Source organism: Oreochromis aureus, linkage group 9, assembly GCF_013358895.1.
Source record: "Oreochromis aureus strain Israel breed Guangdong linkage group 9, ZZ_aureus, whole genome shotgun sequence".
In the NCBI taxonomy this organism is placed as follows: domain Eukaryota; kingdom Metazoa; phylum Chordata; class Actinopteri; order Cichliformes; family Cichlidae; genus Oreochromis; species Oreochromis aureus.
Window position 1 is genome coordinate 15,658,414 of NC_052950.1, and position 15,759 is coordinate 15,674,172.

General features: G+C 42.5%; 1 protein-coding gene across 2 annotated transcripts in view; it reads right to left on the reverse strand.

Moving 5' to 3' along the window:
• The window catches only part of pola1 (polymerase (DNA directed), alpha 1), a 56,264-nt gene that overhangs the window by 9,615 nt on the left and 30,890 nt on the right, over window positions 1-15,759 (reverse strand). For both annotated transcript variants that reach the window (XM_031750047.2, XM_031750046.2), the window contains exons 35-36: window positions 9,399-9,515; window positions 1,876-1,972 (exon numbers count right to left, since the gene is read on the reverse strand). In XM_031750047.2, coding sequence (XP_031605907.2) covers window positions 1,876-1,972; window positions 9,399-9,515 — 214 coding nt within the window. The remainder of the gene's footprint in view (window positions 1-1,875; window positions 1,973-9,398; window positions 9,516-15,759) is intronic.

A 15,759-nucleotide genomic window follows, 5' to 3' on the forward strand; every position in this document is an offset into this window, starting at 1 on the left:
GTATAGTAAACTGAGTACCCTTATAGTGGATATACTGTACAGTATTGTGCTGTGAGATACAAAAATGAGAAACTGAGGACACGAAAGTTCAAAGAGATCAAAAACACTGCAAAGCACAGGAGCATAAAGAAAGAGTCGAGGATTGATTGGCGACGATTTCTTGCATCTGGGCGAAGACAGAAATAAAAGCAAAAAATGTAGGCTATAATCATGTTAGTCTCCCCCCACTCCTCTACAATGGTCCAATCCCTCCATTTTAGCTCCCTCCATCTTCTGAGTGGTCATCTGTTGATTACACGTTATATTTAACTCTGCTGTCTCACTCTTTCCCTGCCTTACTCAGGTCCCAGTGTGCACACCCGCAGCATTCAAGCATACATACATAAATAACATACATACATAAAAAATTTAATCAAATAAATAAATCACTCGGCCCAGCGGCCCTTTCTAATCAAGTGACATCAATCAGGGAGAACTATGGGTAAAGAGGCCTTGTGGCTGACGCCTACTGAGTGCGCCCAGATCACTGGAGTAGCGTCTATTTGAGTCCAAGGGGGGAAATATACGCTCCATGTCCCATTATATGAGAAGGGCTATCCTTTCGTCAGCGCGCCCATTACTCCCCCTATCATTTCCCCAAATCTAAAACCTGTTTTCAATCAACACAGCCAAACGAGTGCCTGTCCAAGAGAGGGGGAGAGAGAGAGAGCGAAAAGACCGAGAGAGCAAGGGAGAGAAAGCAGTAGAGATGGACAGTGAGGGTAGGGGTAGAGGCAGAGCGATGGAGGGCTCTCTCCTTCTTTCTTCTAGTGATTGGAGCGTTTTGCATTCTGTATGTGTGTGTGATTGAATCCGACTCCTAAATTAGGGCTGTCGAGTCGAGGAGCTGAATGTCCTTAACCCCCCTTCCCATATCCAATGCCCAGGCTCCGCTACTTTTGTGTGTGTGTGTGTGTGTGTGTGTGTGTGTGTGTGTGTGTGTGAGCGCACATGTGTGTGTGTCACATCACTGGTGAATATTTTAAGTGCAGCCTGGGTAAAAGGTTTATGTTGAGACATTGATTGCTAATGCTATGTTGTACATGTATTTGTGAGGAAGCTTTGTTAGGATATTAAAATTCAAAGTTCAGCAGTGGCTCTACTAACTTGATTTCACTTTCAGTGGCTGTATAGCAGAGAAGAAGGAAAGAAAAATGAATAAAATATGACTAAATTTACAAAAGCAGAGCCAGTTTCAAAACAAACACAAAGCAAAACTTTGGAGGACAACTCGCCCCAAAACTTACTTATTCTTTATCACAAAGAAATCAAAATACATCAATCAATATTGGTTGATGTATTAATTTGGCCTTAATTTTTCATTTGGCCTGTAGTGGGGTTCAATCATCACCTGTAGATTGTTTCGGTGTAAAAGCTGGCCCGTTTGAGACAGATCAGCCTTCCTTTGAATATAATGGAAGTGAATGGCACTTACCTTCTTGTGCTCAATGCACCAGTAAAAATAGTGACTCACAAAAAAACAAAAGTCCAAGCATCATATCGTGAGCATTTTCTTTCTACTGTCTACATCCAACATCTATGTCACTCTGAAGATTAAAACATCTGTACACCCAATACAAAAGGTTTAGCACTTTTAACACTGTGACAGGATGTAAACATTAATGCCGTCCGCCCTCAGCTGGTGGATGTAAACAGTAGAAAGACAATAGTTCCTGCATGAATGTGTTCACAACAAGGTTTCTGCATCATGTAACTAGTTATATTCTAGTAAAGGCAGACATTGCTACACAAGAGCTCTCTAAAACTGGGCGGCTCAAACCAAAACCACCTACAGGCCAGGTGAAAAACATGTATGCTGGGTGTGTATTATCTTACTTCTTTCTTCTGGATTTAGTACTTTTGTGACTGCGTATTCCCAGTCAAAGATGAACCTGTAGAAGCACAGCTGGTTGTATAGGGCCTTCTCCGAGTACTGCAGAGAAAAAACAGACACACACAAAAAGAGTTACTTCATCAAGAACCCCCCCCCCCCCCGATATGGATTAAGGCAAAAGCTCTGTTGTTTTGAGGCGGATGAAGAGCCTTGTGTATATTTTTTTGCATGTGTGGAATACCCCTGTCACCACTAGTCTTATCCAGCCACCTCACCAACAACACTACTGCTTCATTTCTGCATTAATAAGTGATTAATCACCATTATTCACTCTGCCGAGAACGGAGTCAAGATCATGACAGGAGGGGAAAAAACCTATCCACAACAGAATAATAAAAGTGGTTTACCAGTTTGAAAAGCAGGCACATTAAACATAATTCTAAGAGGGTGCACCTAGCCCAAATGACTATACTTCCCTGAAAACATCTCCCTTCCTCTGTGTGACACAGTAAAGCGAGAAAACAAATTTGCTTGCTTTGTTAATCTCCACTGCAATTAAATGGAGCCACACGACAGCCTGCCAGAGGGAGAGAGGGGAAAGCGACGGAGAGGATGAGCAAGACAGAGCGGTGGGAGGGAGGGGAGAGAAAAAAAAAAAGAAAAACAGAGCAAAAGAAAGCAAGACTGGGAAAGAAGTGAGAGATGGTGAGAGAGAACGAAAAGAGGGGATCAGGCCTGAAATACCCTCCCTCATAATAGTTTGTTGTGATAAGCCATTGTGAGAGAGGCATGTGAACAGCCGAGGCTGTCAATTTGATTAGCCATTATACTGCATGTTTAATTGCAGTTATTGGCTCGTCATTTCCCTGCTACGCTGCAGAGGGCACGCTAAGCCCCGACCCCACACTGCCATCAGGTGTGCGCCGAGTGCTTTATTATTACCACCAGGAAGAATCCCCTGACAATCCCTGTGTGTCAGTATCCGTGTGTCTCTGTGTGTGTGTGTGAGTGAAGCGAGTATGTGTGCGCCCATTATACCTGCCAATCGGGAATGTGCGTAATTGTAATTTCAGTTTTTACTGCTGTGGCATAATCAAGTGGCAAGAGTATCTAATGCAGCTATACGCAAACTGTGTGATGTGTGAAAGCGAGTGTGTGTTTAATGGCTTTCTATGGCTTGCCCACATGGCACGCACAGCTGTTGACCGCTGATGCACTTGCCTAGTCAACAACCAAACCATGCGCATCCCATAATGGAGCCTCGGTTACGGTTGCCAAGGTTGAACAAGCTCGGTCGGTACACACACAGCGCGTCGCTTCTTCCTCTTTAAAAAAAAAAAAAAAAAAAAAAAAAATGCACACGCACATGCACACACACGTCTCACATTTGAACAATATAATGCTGATTGTGGGCGGGCCAGTCGCACCGTACTGACTGACTGACAGGTGTCAGAAAGGCGTGGCTAAAATGTTACAGGATTGTTATTGAATTTAGAGCCCCTCAACCCCACCTCACTCTCTCCCACACTCACACACACACCTACCTCGTCATTCAGCTCGGCGCTTTGTTCCTGCACTGACACCATTTCAATTTGCTCCACAAATCTGCAGCATTTTCAGCCTGACTGCCTAAGGAGCAAACCAGCTGTGAAATTGCCTCTCTCCCGGGAGTGTTGGACCCCCCAGCCCCCACCTCGTACCGCTTGCTCCTTTGCCTCCCTCATCCCTGACTGACTACCCCCCCCCCTTTCCCTTGCCTCCCCACAGATGCACACAACCCCGACCCAGCAACAAAACACAGTTACACCATAAGGAAGATGTGTCAGGAGGACGATAAAGTGGGAGAGAGGATATATACAATAAAAGGTAAAAGAAAGAAATAAGAAAAGAGGCTAAATCATACAAATTGATCCAAATCACAGAGCAACAGTCTAAAATGGCTTCACGCAATAAAACAAGCACTCAAGACTTCCTCAGTCTTAAAAACACCTGCCTCTATCTTTTACGTGACACACACGCGTGCGCACATATCCGACCTCCAGAGAACTTTTGCGCACTACACTGTCGCTCAGGTACACCAGTGAAGCAGTTAATGAAAGGTAGTCAGACAGACAATATTCTGCGAGCATGCGAGGGAGAGACGTTGCAGCAGGCCAAACAAAAACAAAAACACAGCCAGTTTTTTCCCCCGCTTTTTTGGGTTACAGAGGCTGGAACATGTGTGAGCTGCTGTGAAACTACAAGCACCCAGTGGCTTTGACATGGCAGAAAATATCCCAGCACCGGTGACACGGACAAGGCCTCGGCTTTGCATGCTTCTTTCTGGCTTTGCTGCAAACATGCATTGTAAATACTGAGTCTACAAGCACTTGTGCTACTGCAGCTGCAGATAGAGAGAGGGAGTGAGAAAGGGAGGGAGATGGAGAGAAACAAACATACATTTTTCCCTCAGCTGTGAGGCCACAAGGCTTTAAAACTCTTGAGCTTTTTAGATGCGATGAGCGTTATTGCCGGTTGTGGTAGTCACGCCGATCAGCTTCACAAGACACCATAATGAGTCAATATATGTAAATCTTTACTAGGCAAACACGGCGGGAAACAAAGGCATTTAACTGGTGCTCTCGCCCGCAAGCCTCCAACGATTCAGCACCGGTAATTTCTCCCCATTGAAAGGCATAATTGCCTGCTATTTGAAGATATTCATGCTCAATTTTTGAAATTAATTTCAATTGGGGGGAAATGTAGAAATGTCAGCTCCAGTGAAAGGGATTTGATTTCAATTATCCTCGCTCAAAGGACTGTGATTTCCAAATACACTTAAGCAAAATTATGACAAGAATTTTTGTTCGGCAAAATTCAGTGTTTAAAGAGCGATTAGGCGATAATGGGGCAGCTTTGAGCCGGCAGTGAATGCAGCCGTCTCCCTCTGAAAGGCACTCAATTATCTCTGATTGCTCCCGCTATAATGTATCAAATAGAGATACCTGCTATTGCCGTAATTTGTGTGAAAATTAACATGCTGCAATTTCCACTAGAGGGAAAAAGGGAGCTCTAATGGGCGCCTGAGCGTACATCAATAAAACGAGGGGAGAAAAAGAGAGAGGGAGAGCGAGAGAGAGACAGAAAGGGAGGGTGAGAGGAGGAGAGAAAGAGAGCGAGCCAAGAGAAGAGAGAATAAGTGTAGGAGCTAAGGAGGGAGGGAGGGGAGGGAAAGAAAATAAAAAGAAAGGAACAGGGAAAGAAAGCATTGAATAAAGAGGTGGGGGGAGGAGGGGGAAGGAAAAGTCAGGACAGATTTGAGACAGGGTGAGAAAAAAAATAGCCTATTTGAGTTAAGCACTGCAGAGGGAGCGAGAGGAGAGAAGGAGAGATGAAGAGTGAGGGAGAGAGGAAGAGAAAGAAATTTAATTTACTGAAAATATTACAAATTGCACCTGTGCATAACTCCCCCAAATTACCAACCAATCAAGACAGAGTGCCTATTACTCTCCCATTACATGGAGATCAGATCACGCTCTGAATCTGTGTCCAGAGAGAGAGGGAGAGGGAGCGAGAGAAGGAGGGAGAAGAAGGAAGAGGCAGAGAGAGAGAGAGAGATAGAGATGGAGATGGAGGAAGGAGAAGAGAGAAGAGGCAGCCCCACAGTGACGGTAAATGTACCATGATGCAGAGAGAGAGAGACACGGGAACAAGGAGTCACAAACAAGATACTCCGTTTACGGAAGCTCTGGCACACACAAAAAAGTGCTTTTGGTGCAGCGTACACAAAAGTAGAACCACTAATCGTCTTTGTGGCTGTTGCAAATTTGAGACCGATAAACTATGTTGATGCTGGCAGACGAAAAGCAGAAAGGGAATCTGTCCAGAGTGATAAAGCAGGCAGGATGCACATGAATCTGATGGACGTTTCAAAAGTAATCAGAACTTTAATGCATTTAAAAAAGAAAAAAGAAAAAGAAAAAAGGAGACCACCGCTCAGTGGAAATTGGCTAATTTCTCGTCTTCTTCTTTGCTAGTGTGAGCAGTCCACACCAGCTCAAACAGCCATGAATGGTCTCTTGAATACTTTGCATAATTAGCAGCAATTAAAAACGTAAGCTGCTGGACTGGTAATCTCTGTGCACTGGCTCAATTCAGACAACAGTGCTGAAAAGTCAAAGTTAGCCTACTTTGAATCATAACTTACTCTATTGCAGGAAAAAACAAAAAGGAAATCAGCAGCAATAATTCAACATTAAATGTCTTGCTCAAAGGGTACTTCAGCCTTTGGTATATTGCTAAGTGGCAGCCCTTTGTGCTAACAAGGTATTTAAAGAGCTGTAATGTTGAAGCTAGCACACTAAAGGCCAATAAAGACTCAGTGACGTACTTGCGAAGGGATTCCGAGATGAATTCATAAGAAAATAAAAAGTATTTTTAATATTAGTCTAATGAATCTGTTTACTTACACACAAGAAGAAAAACAGACTAAACTCTGCAGCAATGCCATCTTTAAAAAGTGGTTCAACATCATAAAAACAGTCAAGTTTATTCCCACGTGTAATGTGTTATATTTCGACCAGACGTGGCAAATTTCTGTCGCACCTCCACTTGTCTAAAATATTTGTGAGTGGGAAAACCAGGACAAGAAGAGGTGCCAAAATCTGAACATCACAGAAACAACTACACTGTAAAACAATTACTGCTCTAATACTTGCTACATCATGTCTACCCCATGTGTCACGTCTGTTTATTCCAGCCTCACACTGTAGCAGCAGTCGGTAGTGATACAGACGTGAGCCACAGAAAGAGTAAAAGTTGGCATTTTGCACACAGCGCCTCCATCAAGGTTCAAATCCCTCAACAGACAACTAAAGCAATAGATCAGTTTCATGTCAGTGTCCAAAATTATTCGTTTGTTATTCACCTGCAATGTGTGGAAACTTCTACAGTCTTTTATTTAATTAAGACAATAATGTAATCTGCCCATATCCTGCTTCTGATTTGTGGCTTGTTGCTTAGTTAGCCTTCAAATTACATGGCTGGTTAGAAAGGCCAATCAGAGTCAAAGCAGGGATGGGTCTTTGCACATTACAGTCAGGGGAAAGAAATGCAATACTGTTGAAAAGTCTTGAGTGATTTTTCTATCCAGCTATGCTTTTTATGGCATTGGTAGAGCGTTTGGGGTCACTTAGATGCTGGAAAATGAAGCTGTTGCCAATCAGATGTTTTCCACATGGTGGATCCAAATCTGATGGTACTTTTCTGTATTCATAATTCCCCCAAACCACAAAGCCTCCACCTTATACAGATGGTTGTAGACACTCACTGTTGTATTCCTCTCCTGACCTTCTTCATGACATATCAAAAATTTCAAATGTGGGTTCATCACTCCATAAGGCCTGTTGCCACTGATTTTCAGTTCAGTAATTGTGCAAAATAGAATACCTCAGCCTTTTCTCTTAGCTTCCTCCCACAGTCCAAACACATGCACTTAGTGGGGCTAGGTTAATTGGTGATTCTAAATTGCCCATAGGTGTGACTGCAACAGTCCACCCACCCACAACCCTGAATAAGGGGAATAAGGGGAAGAGAAAGGATGGATGGATGTACTGCACAAGGACAGGACTGAAAATACGTGCAAAAAACAGCCAAATTACAAAGGAAAAGTAATCAGGAAATCTGGAGAACTATTCCTAAAGACCACTTTAAAAATGACAGTCGGGTTCCTTGGAAACAGAACAAAAATAGTTGTGGCGCATGACTTTTGCACAGCATTGTATTGCGTATGGCAAACTTGGTAGACACAGTCAGCAAAGTGACTTCTTTTTTTGAAACACGACTATCTCAGTAAAAACATTTGAGTCATGAAACAGTAAAACGGTAAATGGACTGGTTTCTCTGGTTCTCATACGGCGCTTTTCTACTTTACCCAAGCACTCAAAGCGCTTTATACAACATGCTTTATTCACACATTCAAGCACTTTTTCATACACTTTTCTATCATTCACATACATTCACACTCTGATGGATGGAATGACGATGAGGAAAGCAGGTGGGATATTCAAAAATAAAAGAATGTAATCTTAACCCTTTGATTCCTCACTTTGCCATTTATAACCTCTGTCTGAATATAACAGGAGTATTTGTATTGTAGTTAAGAAGCTAAAAAACATTTAAATAAACTTTAATCAAATGATGCTGCAAATTTTTACTCCTTGTTCTTAAAAGAAAATGCCAAGCCTGATCTCCACACATGTTGTCTTATCTAATGTTTGAATTTGAAACAAGAATAACATTTCTTTCAACAATTTTAAATGTATGCAAAGCACCTTGCAAGCAGGGATGGAATTAAGAACAAGCTTCAGATGAAAACCTGTTCCAAGTTGTCCGGTTTATTGGAAGCGTATGGCTCCAGGCTTATCAGTTCCTTTTAGCAATGCTGGCATGTTTTCCTGACAGTTGCACATTGCCAAACAAAAATTTTGAACACCTGAGTCACATGCAAATATTACTGAGCGATGAAAACCTGAAAACCTGATGTTCTTCCCCACACAGAAAATCCTCACAGACCCGGTGGAGAATGCTTGCACTGGTATCAATAATATCTTCTGAGTATTCATCCTGACTTTTACACAAAACTGCTTACATCTGTCTTCATCATCAGCAACCCATGGATTTAGATAAAAAGGCCAAGTCTGTGGAGTCAAACCGTGAAGTAAAATGAAGACAGGCTGCAGTTTTTAAAGTAGAGAAAGGGTGCATGAACGAGCACAGAGAGTTAAATGTTTTATTCAGCCCACAGTTTAAAGTGCCACGGCCCTCAGGCACAGCAATGGCTGCCTAAGTGGCTACAGTGACAGCAGAAATTGGCCTTCTGGTTTACAACCTGTCGCCACAGAGCCAGACACAGCAAAGCAGCCGGTGGGGGGTGGGGGGGTGGGGTGGGACAGAAAGGAGCAGAGCATGCATGGTTAAAAAAAACGAAAGAAAGAAAAAGAATTGACAGGAGAGAGTTAAGGCAAAGGCTTGAGACAGGAATGGTAAGAATGGGACAGAGACAGAAAAGACAAAAAGCAGATTGAACTGTCACGCTCAAATTGAAAGGGAGAGTGTTTCTTTTAAATCCAGTGGTCAAACTAACAAAGTGTTCATAAGGCGGCTACCAGAGCTGGACAGACAGATGCTTTTAATGGCTAAACTACCATCCAAGCTCTTAGTGCCTTCCAAACACAGACAGAGTGGCACACATGTGCACTGAAACACAGTCGCGCACACACACAGAAGCTACACCACAAAGTAGAAGATTGGTTTTATCAGAGTGTATATTTGAGGAAATGTGACGCTAATGAGCAGAAATGCACAGCACATATGAGAGCGGATATTGCAGCTCCATAGCACCATCAACTGGAAAAGACCCACAGAATGCAACAACCCATGCTGCTGTGGAGATTTAACTCAGCCTGGGATATATTTCTTTTAAGCCAATGGGAATGCAACGCCACGTGTGTGCCAGTGTGAACTCTGATGTTTGCGGGTGCGTTACCTCGGGTCTGAGTGTCGCCCTGCTGCAGGCGGGGCAGATGGGTCCATGCCGGGAGAAGGCGATGGGCAAACGTCTGGTCCTGTTCTGACAGGCCTGGTCCTCGCACATCAACCAGCCCTATGACACATGAAACTAGCTTAGTTCGGCCAGCTGTGAAACAGCTGCAAACACACAAAGTTTTCCAAATGTTGCGATTTGTTGCTTGTTAGTTAAATTTTTTGTGAAGTTTTTGGATGAAAATGTCAACTTGCTGCTTTGACAGAGAGAAAAACACAAAGGAAAAACAAAACAAAACCAACATTTAAAAAAAATAATTTTTAAAAAAATAAGTTTTAAGATTCAATTTTTAAGGCATTTATTATACTCTGAAGTTCTACCGCAACAGTGATTAGAAATCATGTTTAAAGGATTCTTGATGAAAATATGTCAAAACACATGAATTAATGTACATTTCCATCAAACAGATGAACACAGAAAACACATTCAAAGCATCCAATGTCATTACTCATTTATAAATTGTGTTGATTTGCCACTTATTTTGTTGCTAAAGGTGTTCTTAAAAAATTGGGGAGAAGAAAAAAAACTTGTTGTCTTGAGGTGCTTTTAAAAACTGTTTCTGGTAATGAGGAAATTTTGCTGAAAATTGTTGTTTCCATTTAGCTGCTCTAATTTTGCACAACAATCTGACAAGAAATGCACTGCAAATAGGATTTGTAAAATACAACAAAAAAACTGCATGAAAAAAAAAGAAGTTTACTGACTTCACATTCTGCCTTTTCATGTTTCCTTTTCTTTACATTTCGATGTATCTTCAGCTGCTGTGTGTCAGGGTCCTGCTCTGTCATACAGGCAGAGCAGCAGACAGCCAAAACGGCAGTAGTTAGGACCTCCTGGAGTGAGGTAGTGACCCTGGGCAGGTGCTGTGGGCTAACCCTCTCAATCTCCCCATATTCTTCCAGATCACTCCTCCCCTTTCTGCTTCTTATGCCCTGTCATTACTAAAGGCGGTTTAAAGGGGAGGGGGTTAATGCCCAACTAATGACAGAGCATAAGACCCACCGCCATCAACGCCTTTGCTCCTTTCCTACATCCAGCTAGCCTTCGTTCTCCCCATTCACTCAAAATAAACCCCTTCAAAACGCTGCACCTGTCTGCCTATCAATACCACCCCCCTTCACCCACCACACATGCACACACACACACAGGGTAGCTCCGATTGATTTTTAGGTTCGCCTTTGTCTACTGATCAGTTTTGAAAAGCAGCAACCAAAAGAAATGGTGAGGATTATTTTCTTTACAGCTGATTTAACCTTATATGAACAACTTTTTCCCCTGTATGGGTCCCTTTAATAATCTGTCAGGTTTTTGAAGGTTATTGTAAAAAGCAGGTTTGGCTTTAAGGATGCATTTCTCCTGCAAAATGAGGGGGGGGGGGGAAGCACACAAAACCATCTTTAGGATGTTTCTATAGTAATCCATCAGCGAACAATACTGTAATGGTAAATGGACTGGTACTTACATAATGTTTTTCTACTCTAACTGAGCACTCAATCCAGTTATTACTTCACATTTACCCATTTACGCCCACACCCACATTCATACATCTCTTCATTCTATGAATTTAAACACTTTCTATCACACACTTCCACCAGTGGAGCACTTTGGGGTTTAGTATGTTACCCAGGCATGCAGGCTGGAGGAGCTGTGGATCAAACTACCAACCATGTGCCTGGCAGACCGCCCACTCCACCCCACTGAGCCACCCAGTACAAATGAACAGCACTTCAGTTCAGCCACTGTTTCTTTATGCAATTTGGACTTCACCGGGTTCCAATGAAGTTGTGATGCTATGACATTTATATGAGACGAGTATTTCATGTCAGGAATTTCTGACCAAAAAGCATCACATTATGGATCACTAATTGCAAAATTTGTCCCATTTTAATTTTCATAATGTACTAAATATTTTCAGTGGCAGGTCAGTTTAGGAGTTGGACTGCTATAGAGCCATCCTCAGTGGCCGCTTTATTAGTTACACCTTGCTAGTACCTAAAACCAGGTTTCTGCCTTCAGAACAGTCCGAATTCTTCATGGCATTGATTCAACAAGATACTTGAAACATCTCTCAGAGATTTTGTTCCATAATGACATGATAGCATCAGAGAGTTGCTGCAGATTTAGTAGTTGCACATCCATGATTTCTCTCTTGTACCACCACATCCCAAAGGTGCTCTGCAGAATTGAGATCTGCTGACTGTGGAGCCATGGAGATGGGTACACTGAACATAAAGAGATGGTCAGCAAGAATACTCGGGTAGCTTGTGGCATTTGAAAGATAGTCAGCTGTTAATAAGATAACTATGGTGTGCCAAGAAAATATCCCCCATAGGCTGAACCATTGATATAAAGAAGGATTGATCCAACTTTTATGTTCATGGCAAATCCGACCATCTGAATGTCACAGGAAAACTTGAGACCCACGTTCAGTCAACTTTTTCCAATATTCACCGATCACACTGAGCTGCAGCCTCGGTTTCCTGTTCTTAGCTGACAAGAGATGCTCTTCTGCATATCTTAGTTGTAAAAAGTGGTTGGAGTTACTGTTGCCTTTCTGTCAATTTGAAGCAGTCCGCTCCATTCTCCTCTGACCTCTTCAATTCATTTTCGCTCACTGGATAATTTCTCTTTTTGAGGCCATCCTCTTTAAAACTCTAGAGATGATTATGTGGGAAAATCCCAGTAGATTAGCAGTTTCTGAAATACTCAGACCATGTCATGTCCAAAGTCACTTAAAAATCACCTTTCTTCCCCATTCTGATGCCCGCTTTGAACTTCAGCGGGTCACTTTGACCACGTCTTCAAACCTAAATGCACTGTCCTGACTAGATATCTGTACCGATGAGCTGTTGAACAAGTGCACCTAACAAAGTGGCTAATGAGTGTATGTTCCTCCATCCTCATTCACTTAATTTAACAATTTATTGAACTAGATCAAACCAGAGACAAATACATCTAACCCAACTATTCTTCTGCAACTGCACACATTTCCAGTAACCTCATGTACACCTCACCACATCAACAAAATTCAGCAAATTTATTTATTGTGTTCAACATGAATACCAGAAAAAGATTCATTTTTTTAGAAAAAAAATTGCATGTTTTTTCTCCCCCAAACAGGAGATGAAGGTGTAGACATGTCGTCTACACAAACAGGCTACACACACACACAAACACACACACATACAAACAGAGAGAAATTTGGCCAATCTCTTTTAAATGAAAACCAAACACACACATATGTCCCAAATCAATTAGAAAGTCCCAGAGTTCACAGCTTTACCCACAATACCCAGCACCAGGACTAATTATCCAAACACCTCTGCTGTTCTTGTGCAAAGAGCTAGGCATCATGGGAAATGAGACTGCTTCACCATGTCTGATAAAGACACACGCAGGACAATAGTTCATGGAGGTGGGAGATAAGGAGTATGAGAGTGGGAGGCTGTAGCGCCGTCTTTTTTTGTGTACTTCTTATGACACAAGCCTTGGCACACACTGCTGTTCCCATGGGCCTGATTCACTGGCACACAAACATTCAGTGTGCGTACAAACATATTCATTGGCGTCCATTCACATGAATTAAAATGAATTAACAAGGCACACATCAAAGACCGAGGAGGTTCAAAGGAGGAACCCACAATGCCCTTCTGCTCTGCCGCTGTGACCCCAAAAACCCGTCCACATACAAGCCACATACCGAAGGAAATAAAAAATTAAGTTAAGATTAAGTGCGGCAGACCTGCGAGCCACATAGAAACGACTGAAAACAAGAAGCACATCAGGACCAAAGAAGGATAAAAAAAAAAAAAAACAGTCTAATTGAGGCATATTGCAAGAGCGAGGGTGGGCGGGGGTGTACAGTCGGACGCGAGAATAAAGGCTCATAATTGCATAATTACAGCAGTGGATACCTGACACACTGAATGCAGACGTCAAATGAGTTCCACATAATTTAACCAAATAGAGGCAAGACCAGGCCACGACAGGGCCCACCGCGAAATGTACCCTTCCTCTGCAGCTTCTTCTTTGTTTGTTTTTTTATTTTTAAAACACATTTATCTCATCCGAAACCCTCCGCTTTGTTACATTCTTATAATTTAGGCTCTGAGAATTCAACATCACACTCGACGCTGTAGTTCATAAACCTTCCCTCATCATCTCCATGTTTATTTATTTCAGTAAGCAATGCTATAAACAATGTTCAGTTTGAATAATCCACTGATAATATTCCATAAATAACTGATCGAGTGGCCTGCAAAGTTATAGATAACCCTTTAAAGTGCAGCTACTGAGCCATTTTAAATACAGCTTGGGGAGGGCAATTAAAGTAGAGGTTTGACGATTTTGATTCAATTAATTCAGTTGTGGCTAAAACTGACAATAAAATTAGATTTGTTTCTTACATTACTTCTATACTGTAGACTCCTGCTGAGAAGCCACGCCCCTTTTTTAAGTCTCGATCCTCTGCTCTGATGGCTCACCCAGGCAATGCGTTAGTGAGGAATCCACCACTACACACTGATGCAGACCACATGTAAGGCTGTGTGCTGCTCAGGGCTTACACAGCACCATCATTATGGATAAACCTGCACTGGTTATATGTTCAGAGAAGTTGATAGATTATCAGTCAATCTGATATTATGGCACTCTTCCAGGAACAACAAGGTCCAATAAACTCAATTAGGTGCCATTTCTATACTTCTCTGTAAATCATTACAGTTTCAAATCCTGTATACATTTCCAGTTTGATCATTTCTTTTAAAACTGCAGTTTACCTTACAGTGAAGTAAAGAGTAAAAAAAGCCAGTTTAAAGTAGTTTTTCCAGCGCTGTTCTTATTCTACTCTCAGAGAGCAAACATTCACATCTAAAAAACAAAAACAACCCAAAAAAAACTATTGATAATTGATGTTTTGTAAATCAAATAATTGATTAATGAGATAATTTGAGCTCCATTGTTGTACTGTATAAGTGGAGAAGCCTCTCTGATGTGACTTCTGCAGCAGAGGAATCCACCTGCCACACACACACACACACACACACACACACACACACACACACACACACACACACACACACACACACACACACACACACACACACACACACACACACACACACACACACACACACACACACACACACACACACACACGCAGAAAGACCTCTAACTGTTTTTTGTGCTTTGGCAGTCAACACTTCCAGCTCTAAAGTGAATAGACCTAAAAATCTGTCTACTTCACAGACACGCACTCTCTCACACAGACACACACACACATATAGTGAAAAGAGCTCAAACGGTTCCACTTTGTACCTCCTCCGCTTAATCAAAGCTTCTCTATTCAACAATTTGACCTTTTGTTCAAAACAGGATTATCACCTTCTCTGGTCTTCATTCACCCTTTCTCTCTCTCCCTCCCCCTTTCTTCTCTTGCCCCTCAGCCCGTTTCCAGGGGCGACCCGCATGACGAGGGTAATTGCAATAATTTGTTAAATGCCATGGTAACGGTGGTTAGATGGGAGGGGTTAAAAAAAAAAGAGAAAAAAAAAAGAAAAAGAAGAATTGGGTGGTTCAGGAAACAAGCGAATCTCTCATTTTGCCAAAGACAGCGGGGATGAGAAGAGGGAATGATGGCTGCGTGTGTGTGTGTGTGTGTGTGTGTGTGTGTGTGTGTATGAGAGAGAGGTAGTGAACAAGTGTTTGCCCATTCTCAGGGTGCTGGTTTATTGATAATGGTGGGGGTGAGGTGGGGAGCAGAAGGTAATTTCACTAATGATTAATGTCTCTGTGGTTGGAGCTAAAGACGCCAACACATATGTACGTATATCCGTACACACACACACACACACACACACACACACACACACACACAGAGGTACAGAGCTTTCACTCTATCTGCCCAGACAAACAGCTCTATTTGAACTCTCCCTCGGCCTGAAAGGAATCCTTAATTACACAATATTACCCCTCTTCATTGCCCTGCTGTGTGTGCTGTGTCCACTGCTGTTCAGCCCTCGGTGTGTGTGTGTGTGCGCGTGTGTATAAATGTGTGTTACTGTGTGACGTGTAAGTATTCAGTGGTAGCAGCTGTTTCACACATCGTGACAAAGGGGCTGAGGGGGACTCACTACCCACACATTCACCACGCTAATTGATTTCTGTTCAGCACTGTGGGAGAGTTACCCTGCTACACACACACACACACACACACACACACACACACACACACACACACACACACACACACACACACACACACACACACACACACACACACACACACACACACACACACACACAC